Source organism: Dermochelys coriacea, chromosome 17 (genome assembly GCF_009764565.3).
Source record: "Dermochelys coriacea isolate rDerCor1 chromosome 17, rDerCor1.pri.v4, whole genome shotgun sequence".
In the NCBI taxonomy this organism is placed as follows: domain Eukaryota; kingdom Metazoa; phylum Chordata; order Testudines; family Dermochelyidae; genus Dermochelys; species Dermochelys coriacea.
In genome coordinates, this window is record NC_050084.1 from 3,522,837 (window position 1) to 3,537,550 (window position 14,714).

General features: G+C 44.1%; 2 protein-coding genes across 4 annotated transcripts in view; one reads left to right on the forward strand and one right to left on the reverse strand.

Moving 5' to 3' along the window:
• Positions 1–4,782, forward strand: part of PIGL (phosphatidylinositol glycan anchor biosynthesis class L) — a 98,883-nt gene extending 94,101 nt beyond the window's left edge. For 2 of the 3 annotated variants that reach the window (XM_038376296.1, XM_038376297.1), the window contains 2 exons: positions 2,961–3,094; positions 4,037–4,782. In XM_038376296.1, the coding sequence (XP_038232224.1) occupies positions 2,961–3,094; positions 4,037–4,135 (233 nt within the window). In that variant the 3' untranslated portion in view covers positions 4,136–4,782. Of the gene's footprint in view, positions 1–2,960; positions 3,095–4,036 lie in introns of those variants that run through there. The other variant, XR_005289422.2, reaches the window with a different exon arrangement.
• Positions 4,783–6,904: 2,122 nt separating this feature from the next.
• Positions 6,905–13,887, reverse strand: CENPV (centromere protein V). Its single transcript, XM_038376300.2, has 5 exons — positions 13,493–13,887; positions 10,909–11,007; positions 8,751–8,820; positions 7,541–7,655; positions 6,905–7,174 (listed from the first exon to the last, which is right to left on the reverse strand). Exons 1-5 carry the CDS (start codon positions 13,765–13,767, stop codon positions 7,050–7,052), a joined length of 684 nt encoding a protein of 227 aa, XP_038232228.1. The 5' UTR covers positions 13,768–13,887; the 3' UTR covers positions 6,905–7,049.
• Between the last annotated feature and the right edge of the window lie 827 nt (positions 13,888–14,714).

Sequence of the window (14,714 nt, forward strand, 5' to 3'; positions counted from 1 at the left end):
CATTGGCCAAACTGGACAGTCTCTACGTAAAAGAATGAATGGACACAAATCAGACATCAAGAATTATAACATTCAAAAACCAGTTGGAGAACACTTCAATCTCTCTGGTCACTCGATCACAGACCTAAGAGTGGCTATACTTCAACAAAAAAGCTTCAAAAACAGACTCCAACGAGAGACTGCTGAATTGGAATTAATTTGCAAACTGGATACAATTAACTTAGGCTTGAATAGAGACTGGGAATGGATGAGTCATTACACAAAGTAAAACTATTTCCCCATGGTATTTCTCCCTCCCACCCCACCCCCCACTGTTCCTCTGATATTCTTTACTTGGAACTGCTTTAGAAGATCTTTTGCTAATCGCTGCAGCTTTGCTTTGTATGGTGTTCTTGTTAACTGCTGGAATTAGCCTACCTACTTGTCACCATGAAAGGTTTTCCTCCTTCCCCCCCCCCCCCCCCCCCCCCCCCCCCCGCTGTTGGTGATGGCTTATCTTAAGTGATCACTCTCCTTACAGTGTGTATGATAAACCCATTGTTTCATGTTCTCTGTGTGTGTGTATATAAATCTCTCCTCTGTTTTTTCCACCAAATGCATCCGATGAAGTGAGCTGTAGCTCACGAAAGCTTATGCTCTAATAAATTTGTTAGTCTCTAAGGTGCCACAAGTACTCCTTTTCTTTTTGCGAATACAGACTAACACGGCTGCTACTCTGAAACCTGTGAATATGAACTATTGATTGCCTTCTGGACAATATTTACTCTGGCTTATCTGCTAACATCAGACTTCCTCTGTCAGGTCAGAGCCTGCAGCAATGTGAATTGATTGGACACTTCTGTGAAAACTCCAGATCACATACCTTGTGTCACTCTCTATTTTAGCACATTGGGTCAGGATGGAAACCTGCTGTTGCCCTCTGACCCTCTAGCCCTGCCCACTTGCAGATGCAGAAAGTAATGCTGAAAGCTATCTCAGCTCTGTCAAGCCTGCCAGTGACTAACCCCTCAGGAACAATCCAGCTGCAAACCCTTCCAGAAAGAAGCCTGGGAGAGGTTAGTGCTGATCTAGTTAGATTGTATTGGCCAAGCTTTGGTCATAATCAGGCAAAAATCATCTAATAACCAGGGACTAATGCAAAAGCAGTAATAATTATGATTTTTGTCTTTGGGAGTGGAAAAGGAAATAGAGAAGGTGGGGAAAATCCCTTCACCTTTCTTTTGGAGGGAGGAAGAGGAATTGAGGGGCCTGGAGGCAGTGCTGGAAGGAGGGGTTTCCAGAAAACCTACAATGTTCTTTCACTGATGGCCCCTGATGAAATAAGAGCAAAGTTAGAAAGTGGGTTGGTGCCACTCCTAGGAATAGGCGAGGGGAAAGCATATGCTCCAACTCATTTGTGAGGCTGGAGAAAGTTGGAGGTCTTGCCCTGTCTCCATTCTTTGTTCCTCAGCCCAGAATATTCCACAGCTTCCTTCTAAATGTCTTTATCAGCATGCTGCTCCCCTCATTCTACACCTTGGAGACCCCTGCGTGGCTTCTCCCCCTGCCTCTCTCCAGGAATTCCACAGATAGCTCAGTCAGGGTATGAACAAGAGTTCTTGCTTTCCCACCCTGGACCTGAGCCACTTTTGCACTAGAATGACGGGTTTTAGTGAAACTAACTTGTGCTTGATCCTGTGAAATCAGTGGGAGTGAGACTGTTCTGCACCCCTAGCACCAAACCCTTAGTAAGTAATAAGTGTCTGTCTAGAGAACTCACAGCACAAAGGCAGCACCCCAAGCTGCCAGCTACTTGGCGGGCACAGAATGAGGAATGCACATTGCCTAGGGACTTTTAGGAGATCCTTGTCTTGGAGTCACTCAAACCTCAGCTAACTTCTTCCCTCAGAGAACAGTGAGCCACTCCTGGATTTCAGCATCATGTTCCATTTGTCTGAGAACAATCAGTTTGCTTCATGTTCACTTTGTGATCCTTGTGCCCTATGAGAACATAATGACAACAGAAAAAGACCTCAGTCCCCAACTGAAGCTGTATTAGATGTGTGATCTTGGGTTCTCCTGAGGTTAAAATGATACAGATGTTGTGACAGTTCAGGCCTCCCTTTGCACCCTCCCTTCAGAGTTTCATTCAGATTGCAGGGGCATGCTGCAGTGCATCTGATTGCGGACCCTACTATGTCTATGCAATGTGACTCTGTTCTCATCTGTCAAACTCTAAGTAATACCTAAAGTAAGGAGCATAATAACTTCAGCTTCTGAAGTGTCAGGAAATCTCAAGGCACTTTCCCAAAGAACTACGTTTCCTTAATGGGACTATCAGCTGAGCTCATCAATAAATACAGTTTAGCCATGAAAGAAATTTAGCAATTAACTTTTGAGTTAAGAGGTTTCTTAGAAACAGGGGAAAGAAATGAACCATAGCTGAATCTGTTCTGCATGCTCCTTTCACCCCCTGCATGACAAACATCCCAGTGATGGGTTTTGAGCTTCTAATATGTAATCTCCTGCCTGTGTTAATATCTCCTGCAGTCATTCCTGGACATTGAAAACACTCATTTCTGTAGCAAAGCATGTTGAAAATTGGAATAGGACAGTCAAATGAGCTTGTTCAACTACCTTCAAATGATACAGTGTTGGCATTCAAAGGGCCTTCCCATGCATTTCAATGGGAACAGGACTAGGCTCAAATAAGTTCAGAAGTAATTGAGATTGTAATAAAAAGGCATCCACCCTTTAAACCCAGGTTTTCTTCTTGGGAATCCAAGTTTGCTCTCAGCAGAATAGCTAAGAAGCAAACAGAATTGAATAGAAATTCACATGACACAAAAGTAGGTTCTGACAGAATTTGGATTCCTGGTGGGCTGTCATACAGGAGGCTGGGGGCTTTGCCTACCCTCGTGATGTTGTGAGCTTGTAATCATCTTGTTGTCTTGCATGCTTTCTCCTGTTGCTCTGCTCAGGGTGTCGGGTCCTTACGCTCAAGTCAGTAAACCTCCTCCGGAAGTACATCTCCATCCTGGATGTCCCCATTAGCTGCCTTCAGTCCCAGGATGTTCTCTTTATACTAACAAAGGAGGAGTCTGAACAAGCTAAGGTGAGATGCATTGTTCCTGCCCAGCCTGTTTGATCATTTCAGAATCGTTGTGAGGGCTTCAATCAAAAGTGCTGTCATGCATGTAGAACTTAAAAATATATATACTGCACATGGAGTGTAATTGTCACATTTCAAACAGTCTTTGATTTATGAAGCATCAGTGGATGTGCTTTTAAGACTATTTACTTGTCAAGACAAATTGCTTTGTACGCCGTTCAGATGATGGGATTGGGCAGCTCTTAGACCCTGGATGGCCAGAGTGCACTCTTATATTTGATACACTGATGTGGACTGTAGAGACTACAGTTCCCAGCATGCAGTATTCTATCTTGATCTGCCCTCTGCGTTATATGACTACTTGTGGCAGCAGGCTCTTAGCAAGTTGCCCTGTCTTTTGGGCAAACTTTGAGTTATTCTGCTGTGTGTAATCGCTATACATTCTTGTCAAGAAACGTCTAATCACCATATGATTAGAGCTCCCTCCACGGTATATTAAAGTAAACATTACAGAGCAAACAGTGTTGCTAATCTACAAGTATCACCCACAGCACTGTCATATTTGTGAGGGTAGTAACAGAAAGTTCCAAGTACAAAAATTCCTCTGATATTTCAAGCCACAGTGGCTAGAACCTTGAGTCTGACCTTCCTACTGACACTTACTTTCCAAGTGGCATCTCATAAATACATGAAATGGGCCTCAACTAGTAATGTCTGGTCATATGAAACCACTTGAAAATATCCCCAGTGATTCCAGTATAGCATTGTTTGAGTTTAGTCAGAATCCCACCGCTGCTAAGCTGTGTTTGTGCTGGTCCTTTGGTGGGTCACTGAAGACAGGTTTCACTGTAAATCTAGTAGTAAACTTTACAGAAAGCCCTGAAAGCTGTCTTCCGAATGGGTTTGGAAGGTCTAATGCTTTTCCGCATATTTTTATCTTTCTAGAGAGCCATGCGGTGCCATCACAGCCAGCTTCTCTGGTTCCGCCACACCTATATCCTGTTCTCACGCTTTATGGTGATCAATTCACTTTGCCTTCTGTAAAGGGAAGGAGAGTCATACACACTTCCAGGTGTATTGAGAGACGAGAGAAGGGAGATAAAGAAAAGAGAGGCTCTGCTTGACCAAGCACTGTTGAAAGCTCTTGCTTCTTTATTGTCTCAAGAAGAGGACAGAATTCCATCTTCTGTGTGCCCTGCAGCCTTTCAGATTGCAGAAACATACTGTATTTACATCCTTCTAGGTGTCCGTTGCCTGACAGCCTGGGAGATGCCTGGGTTCAAACAATTACTGAACTCCCATTGTAATAGCTTAAATGGTCTTAGAACCACCAGCAAATCAGATTGACCTGAGTATAATTACTAGTGAAGTAGAATTTTGGAGGTGTTTAGGATACAGCATGTACTGTATGTGCTTTTACAATGGGTGTCTCCAGGAAGACCAGGCCCAGATCACCACCTGCTTTTTACCCATTTCCCTCTGCTGTAAAGATCAAGCACCAGGAGTGATTTGTCCAAGGATACACATTGTCCCTTGGGGTTTGAACCAGGATCCTCACAGCCCTCAGGCTGTAACACTGAACCACCCAGGACTGCCTGTCAGTCAGCCAGTTCCTGCTGATGGAGGGCTGGTTTCTTGACTTTAAAATGCCAAAACTTTAGGAATAAAATATTAAAAATTATACAGACTAATATAATTGCACTGAATTCTTATTGTTCTTGCTATCTCGACCCTCCCAGCCACCCTGTGGTGTGAGCTTTACTCTGCTGGACTGTACCTCGTGAAACACTAGTATTTATTCCTGCTTCCAAACAAAGTCTTTGAGATCCGCTGAACCTAAGCTGTTTTTTACCAGGATGTGCAGGGTGTACAAATGAAGTTACAAGTGAGAGGACTCCAGCCAGTTCTTTGACAGAATAAATATGTAGACATAAAAATTCCAGATGCACCATTTGAAAAGCTGCCCCCTTCCTCTTAGCTGCCAGGAGGAAGTGCTGGGTTCTGGGTTTTGCAGCCCACAGATTCACCAGGTAAGTGACAGAGAGGCCAATTTTCAAATATTTATTTGTAATTTTTAAGTCTACACAGAGATTTTAGTAATAATTGGAATCTTAAAGGAGAACTTTCACACCGGAGCAAACTAAATTGCATTTACACAGCACTTTGCACTCATCGAGTTATTCCTCACCACGCCTGTGGGAGATAGGGATGTAAATACTATAAACTCCAGTGTAAAGATGGCATAAGCAGCTTGCCCAAGGATACAGAGCAAGTCATTGCACTGCCAGGACCAGAGCCCTAATTCCTGGCTCCTAATTCCTTACTCAAATCACAACACCCTCCCAAACATAGCTATTAAAAAGATACTAGGGCAGAACTGTACTCTCAGTACTTAAGCACACAGCTAGGGTTGCCAACTTTCTAACTGCACAAAACCGAACATCCCTGTCCCGCCCCCTGCCTCACCCCCCTCCTTCCATCGCTTGCTCTCCCCCACCCTCACTCACTTTCACTGGGCTGGGGCCTGGGGTTGGGGTGCGGGAGGAGGATGAGGGCTCTGGCTGAGGCTGGGAATGAGGAGTTTGGGGTGTGGGAGAGGGCTCCGAGCTGGAGCAGGGGGTTGGAGTGCGGGGGTGGGTGAGGACTCTGGCTGGGGGTGCAGGCTTTGGGGTGGGGCCGAGGATGAAGGGTTTGGGGTGCAGGAGGGGGCTCCGGGCTGCGGAGTGCAGGAGGGGATGCGGGCTCCAGCTGGGGCTGTGAGCTCTGGGGTAGGTCTGGGAATGACAAGTTTGGGGTGCAGAAGAGGGCTCAGGGCTGGGGCATGGTGTTGAGGGGGTACAGGAGGGAGTTTAGGTGCAGGAGGGGACTCTGGGCTGGGGCAGGGGGTTCAGGGTGCTGAGTCCTGGCAGCACTTACCATGTCTCCCAGGAAACAACTGCCAGGTCCCTGCATCCCCTAGGTGCATAGGCGGCCAAGGAGGTTCCACGTGCTGCCCTTGTGCCCACACCCGCAGCCCCCATTGCATTAACTTCAATGGCACTACTCTTGTGTCGGAAGTCAAACACGTACGTAAGAAGTTGCTCAATTGGAGACTGTTATGCCAACATCAGCTGGTATAGCTCTAAATCCAGAGTAACTTCAGTAAAATCAACGGAGAGACCAGTGTAACAGAGCAGAATTGGGAGACGTTATTTCATATAGTACAGTTGTGTAAACCAGGGGTTCTCAACCTTTTTCTTTCTGAGGCCCTCCCAACAAACATGCTATGAAAACGCCATGTCCCACCTGTGCCACAACAACTTGTTTTCTGCATATAAAAGCCAGGGCCAGCATTAAGGGGTAGCAAGCGGGGTAACTGCCTGGGGCCCCATGCCACAAGGCGCCCTGTAAAGCTAAGTTGCTCAGGCTTCTGCTTCATCCCTGGGTGGCAGGGCTCAGGACCCCGGGCTTCAGCCCTGCATAGCAGGGCTTAGACTTTCTGCCCTGGGGCCCAGTGAGTCTAACATTGGTCCTGCTTGGCAGACCCCCTGAAACCTGCTCATGGTCCCCAGGGGGCCCCAGACCACTGGTTGAGAACCACTGGTGTAAACCAGATCATAACGCAACTGGGATGTGTCTATACTAACCAAAGACAAGATGGTAGAATCTTGCAACAGATGTAAGAACCTTGTTCTAACTAATGTAATTTGAACTCTGCTGCAGATAGGGGCAGTGTCAGAATAAGGCAAAGAGGAAAAATCCCAGCTGTTGAATAGGTTATGGAACTGGTGTGGTCTGACAAATGAATATAAAATGAAAGGAGGGAAAAAAACAGGCTGAACAGAAAGATTTATTTAAAAAAACAAAAAAGATATACTTCCCGAACAGCTTGGCACAGGGGAGCTTGAACTAAGAGATTACATGATGGCCTGCCAATGGCAGTGCTCCAAGCTGAGCACTTTGGTGCACTGAGGCTGTATCATGGTTTCGACATGCTCCTGATGGTCTTATGTTCCTTCACTGCCTTCTCCCGCTCTTTGCCATTTATCTCCTCCATGATGGTGCTGCGTATGGTGCCCTCATCCAGGCAGTGGGGGGCTATTCCTGGAGAAGAGGGGGAAATACAGAGAGAAACTCTCCCTTTGAAGCCAAGGAGAGCTAGTCTATCAGTTTCCTGGGCAGTGAATCTCAGAGGGTGGTGATGGTGTTGATACAGCTGCAGCAGGTGAGAAACCTTAAATAGCCAGTGGCCCATTGGTCACAGTAAAGACTTACACAATAAGGAGCTGCTACTGAAAGTTGCAGTTTCAGATGTTCAGTACTTTAGAAGCAAGCTGTATGATGCACAATTATTGCGCTACTTCTCTTGGCAGAGTGCTAATGGTCATCATGGTCATTATACAAGTGCAGCGGGGGGTGAATTTGTGTTGCCATATGTCTACAGGTTTCTTCCCTGTTCTGTTTACCTACCGTAACCATCTGGGTTAGAACGCAGAGTGTAAAAGCTTTGCACGCCACAGGTCTTACAAAATGTGTGCTGGGCGCGGTGCATGTTGAAGGTGTACGTTGTTATGTTATCAGCACCCTAAGCAAAAAAATACATGATGAAGGTTTGCCAAGTACCCAGAAATGGGTCATTTTTTGTCACTTACATTCCACAGGCTTGTAATTAATAAATGTAAAATTGTAGGCACAAGAACAGAAGCCTAAGTAAGACTAGTCTAAAATATCACCAGCTATGTCTTTATGTGAGTTAGAGTTAAGAATACTGCATGCATGCTATTTTGTTCCATATATTTATCTCCTTTCCCTACCCTCTGTGCTTTATTTTCACATACACCTTTCCCCCAGACAAGCCTAACAATTGCTATGGCTTTACTTTCTGACCACTGAAATGCAGTCACTGAACTCTCTCTATTACAGCAGGTCTATTACAAAGTGCTTAGTTTTTTTTAAATGCTCCAAAGTAAACATAATTGGGGCTTTTCCTCCCAGAAGTAGTGGACAAATTTCTGTGTTTATCTGAGACCATCCAACTATAAAAGAAAATCAAATTAAATGATGCTAGAAGCTGAGAAAAATTAATCTAAAAGCTACAGTCTTCAGAAAACTTGGAATCCAAGAGCCTAACCTGGAATATGCCCTTGTAACAATTAAAATGTAAAAGAGTTAAGCCTGTAATCAAAATTTAAAAATCAAGTTAAGGAAGTCTGAAGCTGATCTAAAATAGAGGCAGAATGCTTTAGAGCAATGTGCTTGGACCTAATCCACAGCCCAATAAGTCAAGATTCACACTGATTGCGATGGGCTTTGGCTCAGGTCCTTAGCCCATTAGGAGTATGAGTGTGACAGTAATGCTTTTTATTGTCGTCAGTGTAACATGGACTTAGCATATTTACCTAGTGGCACTGCCACTCCTGGAGTGTACATACATCCCTGCCTCATCTTTTGAAGAGGTATATTCACTTTCCAAACATGGAGCTTCCCATTCTGAGACACGTTAACATACACATACAGCCAGGCTCCTAGGATCCAAATGGATTTTTCTTGTCTCCAAACACATCTCCTCAGACAGACACAGGCAAATTTATGATACAAAGCTGACCACCATCTGGGATCTTTCAGAATCAAATATCTTGACAGATACCCATACCCACTGCACTCATAAACCCTAATCTACCTTCAGCAGCTTGAAGTGTGAAGCCGGGACAATGAAATGTCTCTTCTGTTTCTTTATGCAAATACTGCAACTGTATGAGGGGAAAGAAAAAGAAAAAAACCATGATTATTCTATAGGCAGTTATAACCTGCAATGTAACAATCATATGAAGCCTAAAGTTCTCAACAAGAAAGATTTCACTGAAAACTATAATTATTTTTACCTGGTTGTCATCAGGGTGGATATTAGAGAGACAAGAGATTCAACAGAAGTTGGTCCAATAAAAGATATTACCTCACCCACGTTGTCTCTCTAATATCCTGGGACCAATACAGCTACAACAACATTGCAAACATCAGGTTTGATGACAGGAGTGGACAGAGTGCAACTATGGCATATGTATTTGTGTATGAATGCATTCAGTCTAGAGACTTTCGTTTCCCTGTAATATGGAAAGTAAGCTTATCAAAACTGAAAGCTATATAACTGTCTTCTCTCCACAATACAATTCTCAGTGGATAGATCAATGCTAAACTGTGGCCTTGAGAAATCCATGTAAAGTTTGCCAACTTAATCCAAATGCTACCAATATTAATTACTTTGCAAACAAGGAAAACAGATTTGTAGTGACATCTGGGCTAGAAAGAAACTAATTCTGAGTCTGTGGAAAGACCATGCTGAAATTAGATTATTTTATAGGGCTTCAATATATATCCCTCACCACATGTCGGTAGTAATGTGTTCTCCTTTTGATAAGAGAATGCCAGGAAAGGATCAAACCCCATGACCTTCAGAGATCTGTTGGAAAGCATTTTGTTTTGATGATGTATAAAATGCAGGTCCTGAGCATTTCTGGTTGTTAAAACCTTGACAATTTTTTTACAAGCACAGGTATGAATCATGAAACTGTAGCTGAATTCCAATGTAAGTTGTTGCACTCTGCTTACCTATATTTCCCTCTGCAGCCCCATATGGAGCTGGTATTCTGCACTCCTTATTGTGCAGAATCCCGTTAAACATTTGCCATGTTTTACTCCAGATATGGCTACATTTTAGTAGTGGAGTAAGTGGTTCCTGTATGTATAGGAGTTCGTAAAATGCTTCCACAGTAAAATTCTGTATATATGTAAGATATTGTTGTTAATAATAATACAAAATATAACACTTTGCATGTGTTTAGAACCTTCCATTCATGGATCTCGTTAAATGTATTTAGCTTCACAGCATCCCTGCAAGATATCCAAGTATTACTGTCTTCATTGTGACAGGTTTCAGAGAAGCAGCCGTGTTAGTCTGTATTCGCAAAAAGAAAAGGAGTACTTGTGGCACCTTGGAGACTAACAAATTTATTAGAGCATAAGCTTTCATGATAGATATAGTGATAGATATAGTAACTTTCCAGGAGCACAGAGGAAGTCTGTGTAATTATTAACTGTAGTAGTTGTAGACTATGTAATAATAATCATCACATCTTACCAAATTGTAATGAGCAAGTCACTTTGATCTGCATTTCCACTTCATAAAGGACATATAATATTTTCCCCATACAGAACACTTGAAGTCAATGGAATTTCTCATCTGGATTTATTTGGACCTTGTATTAGGGCCATAGCTAGTATGCCACAAAATTTAAAAACGGGGAATTTCTTTGACTTTTTTTATGTCTACTGTTTCTGGCCTATGAGAGGCAGATCTTATCCTCAACAATCTGCTAAAATTGCCTGTAATCACACACCTAGTAGCGATCTCAGTAAGGATCCCTGTAACCCCAACACTGCTACAGTCTCCCTCTTCTCAGCTGCTTTCCAAGCACTTGTTATCTTCCTGACAACTGCAGCTTTTGCCACAGCCTCACCCCTTCAGCTAGGGCATAAAGAAAACACGAAGTTGTCACTGTGCTGCCCAGAGAGTAGAAGTGCACAGCACCTTCCTTTCTCTGCCAATCAGCACATTGTGCACTTCCAGAACCAGCACCTGAAATCAACAGTACTGACCTACTCAGCTGGAGCTACGCCATACAGGAAATAGGTTAGACATCGGTCCTGCTACTATACCAACTTCCAGTGGATTTCTGTTTGGTAAACACTTTGAGATCTTTGGATGGGAAGTTCTAGAGAAGGGCAAAATATTTGGTTATTCAGATTTGGGGATGGCAAAATAAATAAATAAAAACACCCACTTGCAGTCAAAAATGTGCAGATCTGTTGATGCCCAAACCTCGAAGCGGATAGCTCTGCAGTGACAGCCTCCTGTGTGCTTCACCAGGCCTCTGTACTCACTGGATGGAGAAAAGGCGCATACACACAAAAAGAGAGGATTTGTGATCAGACATTTCTTTTTGGCTAAAGAGGCACTGAGATTTCGTAGTGTCCCAGTCAGCTCTACCAGAGTCATTATCCACTCAGATTACTTAGCAATGCGGGCAAAACTGAAGCAGACCCACCTTCCCCCAAACACATATCCAAATTCTGACCTCAGTTACAATAGTGTAAATCTAGAGTAACCCATAGAATTCAGTCAAATTATGTACGGATTACACCAGTGAAATTAAGACTAGAATTTTCCCATGTTCCCACCAATTCTGCTCCAGGCTGATGTTCTTTCTAGATAGAAAGCATCATTAACTTGCTTCCATTTTAGAAGCTGGAAACAGAGACGATAAGTAGGATTTAATTAGTTTAAAACATTTTAATATGTTTTTGAAGTTTCCCAGCTGCACTCACAGACTCAAGGAGCCTCTGCTTTGTGTATTTCTTTCACTCCCTTAGGACTTTGCCATGGTAACGTAGCTAAATCAACATGCTTGGTCAACACAAAGATACTAAGTCCCTTGCTTTTCATATTATCAATTGCATGTACTGACAGTTTGTTCAGATTTATTAATGGAAATAACAAAAATACAACTATATTACACACACATTCAGATGAGACAGCAAGATTAGATTATGAGCTTGGTAGGTGTGTCACTGTAGACAACAGAAAAGAACAGGATAAAAGGATTTTTACTTCCCTTTCATGTGAGGTCCCTGAAACATGAACAGATTAAGAGTAACAGCCCACAAATTCCATGGGAAGAAAATAAACTCTGTGGCTCAATAGAAGCCAGTGTTTATTATTATAAAAATGCTGACAAGAGGAATATTACATTGAATAATCATATGGACAGGCTTCAAGTATAGCAAATGTGACACTTATGAGGCAGAGATTCTGGGCTGAGAAACTGCAGAAATACAAAAGAAAGTCTTTTTGAAGATAATTAAGTAGTCTGATTAAATCCCACACTGTACTTGGCCCCTAAAACTGAATCCAAAGCAGAGAGATGTGTCCAGTCAGAGCTGCTGTATGTCTAGCCATTACCACTTCTCTAGATGTGATTATAAGATGTGTGCCTCTTAAGAACCTCCCACATTATTACCAAAATCCAGACCTAGATATTAAATTGATAAGCATTTTAGAAACACTTAGATAAATCTAAAAAGAAAAGGAGGACTTGTGGCACCTTAGAGACTAACAAATTTATTTGAGCATAAGCTTTCGTGAGCTACAGCTCTCTTCATCGGATCCGATGAAGAGAGCTGTAGCTCACGAAAGCTTATGCTCAAATAAATTTGTTAGTCTCTAAGGTGCCACAAGTACTCCTTTTCTTTTTGCGAATACAGACTAACACGGCTGCTATTCTGAAACCTGTTATTAGACAAATCTAAATGTAAGATGTCTGGATAACATTGCCAGGTAACACTTATTTGCATTGCCATTAAGAATCAAAAGAAAGGTGGCTGGGTGAGCCTTCAAAAAACATGTTTTTGGAAGGCTTACCCTTCATGTATTGGCTTGCTTATTGAGCAAGAAAAAGTTTGCTGTTAATTTCCCATAAAATCTACATTTTACTCTGCACATAGATTCACGGAAGTCATTTATGTGACTAAAGCAATAAGTGAAGAAAAAATTGTGGAAGGCCCTACTGTCATTCTCTCTCTCCAAACCCAGAGAAGCATGGTTTGTAGATGTATGACCCTTCTGACTCAATTAATTATTAACTGGGCACTTATCAGACCACACTGATAAAGGTCCACAGGCGAGCAATAGCCTGGCTCGAATCAGCATTTCTAATGAGGGTTTGTATATTTACATTAGTTACATTAATGTCCTTTATCTAAAAGTACCGAATTGTAGGTTTATACCAAACACAGAATGCAAAGATGGAGAGAAGGTCTATCAGGGCATCAGTCATGTGGGTTTCACCCACCTGAGCCCAACGGGGAGCAGCCCCCTTCAAAGCCACAGGGTAGATGGGGTCTAGGGGAGAAAAATATACTCTCCTAACTCCAGCTCTAACAATCATGGGCCCGCTCCCATTGACTTCAGAGGGAGCAGGTCAAAAACGTACAGATGGACCACACAAAGTAACGCAAATAAAATAATCTGCACAACCACATTGTTGGCTGCCGAGAAATCCTTGGGCGTGAGAGATCCCTGTCCAAAGCGATGCTGCACTCAGAGAGACCCCTACCCCGGAGGCCAGGAGGGAAGATTTTAAAAAATGTAGGTGGGACCCAAGCAGCATGCAAACCTGCACCATCCAAACTGCAACGTGCACCAGCCCTTAACCGGCAGCAGCATGCTGCAGTGACACCATAAGCTCGCCGAGGGATGGGGTAGGTTTCGTTTCTGCCCCACACCGGAGCGAATTGGAGAGACCCTGCCCTGCCTCGGGGGAAGAGCTTAGTGCCTGGGGACTCCCACGTCCCCCTCTTTCTACTCACAAGGTGTCCAGCAGGAGTCTGGCTGCCTCCTCGCAAGTCAGGCATTGCCTCTCCTGAAACTTTACCCAGCGCTCCCTCTGCGCCCCCAGATCGAACCGGCGGAACTCCGGGGGCGGCAGCAGCGGCTCCCCTGGCCACTCCCGGGGAGCCGCAGGCTTCTTGCCTACCCACATGCTCTCTTTTCCCTGCAGGGAGCGGGCGGCAGCAGCCGGAGACGCTGCGGCTGGGCTTCTCCCCTGAGATTTCCGTGCAGAGCCTGCCGTGGTTTTCCCCATGCTCCTGGCCCTGCACCCCCGTAACCACAGAGCTTGCGGCTGGGTCCCTCTCCCTTGGGGCCTTTTGCTCCGTTGTTGTGATCTGGAGTTTAGGTGCAAAGGGACACTCTGGAGCTGCTGCTTCAGAGTCCAGAGCCACGTGGACTGGGAGTGTTTGGAGCCAAGTCCTTGGGAATGAGGAAAGGTGAGGAAGGAGAAAGCTGGATCCTGCCAGTTTTTGACACCTTCCCTTCTCCCCAAAATTCCACTGCTTACACGGAGAACAAGCCTAATCCCTCCTATTGCATCCAGCTTCCAGATCCTGAGGAAACCCAGTACTATGGTGCCACAAATACGTAGATCAGGCACCTGAATCCAGACAGTGATGAGACCCACTCATTCTATTGCATAGTTCAGGGTAGATGTTCCTTTTACACCAAACACATAACTCATCCTGGTTGAGGGCACTGCAAATACCGAGATCTAGAACTTGAATCCTGCCAATTTTTGGCTCCAATCCCTAAAATTTCACTGACTATACAGAGATCATCCAGGTTTGTGCAGCACTGATGTGCCAGGGTTTGGGCATGTGTGGGAGGTTGGTACAATAGCAGTAGCTAGTCTTGTCCGCCATGTAGATAGTAGAATTTCGAGTGCTGGGGTCAAAAACTGGGAGGAGTTCATAACATTAAGGAGGCTCCAGTGTTTAAACTTTTTCCGAGTGGGTCGTGACCCCAGGGGGCAGAGCCCAGTGTTACTTCAACTTGATGGATCTCATACCAGCTTCATCATCACCAAAGCCATACATCAAAATTGGCTCCACTCACAGAACAGTCACAGTGAGGCCCAGCACTGAATGATTTGAAGGATTGGTGGTCAGGACTGAGCCATAGTGTGTAGCAGGAAAGCTTTGCCTGCGGCTGTCATGCGGAAAGAGGATTTCAGTCTCCAAGGCCATCAATCAATCT

Coding starts and splice junctions, on each gene's coding strand:
- CENPV (XM_038376300.2), bottom strand. CDS start 13,767: ATGGGGAAAACCACGGCAGGCTCTGCACGGAAATCTCAGGGGAGAAGC. Junction 11,008..13,492: donor AGACTCCTGCTGGACACCTT/GTGAGTAGAAAG, acceptor TTCTCCATCCAG/TGAGTACAGAGGCCTGGTGA. Junction 7,656..8,750: donor CACACTTCAAGCTGCTGAAG/GTAGATTAGGGT, acceptor TTTTTTGCTTAG/GGTGCTGATAACATAACAAC.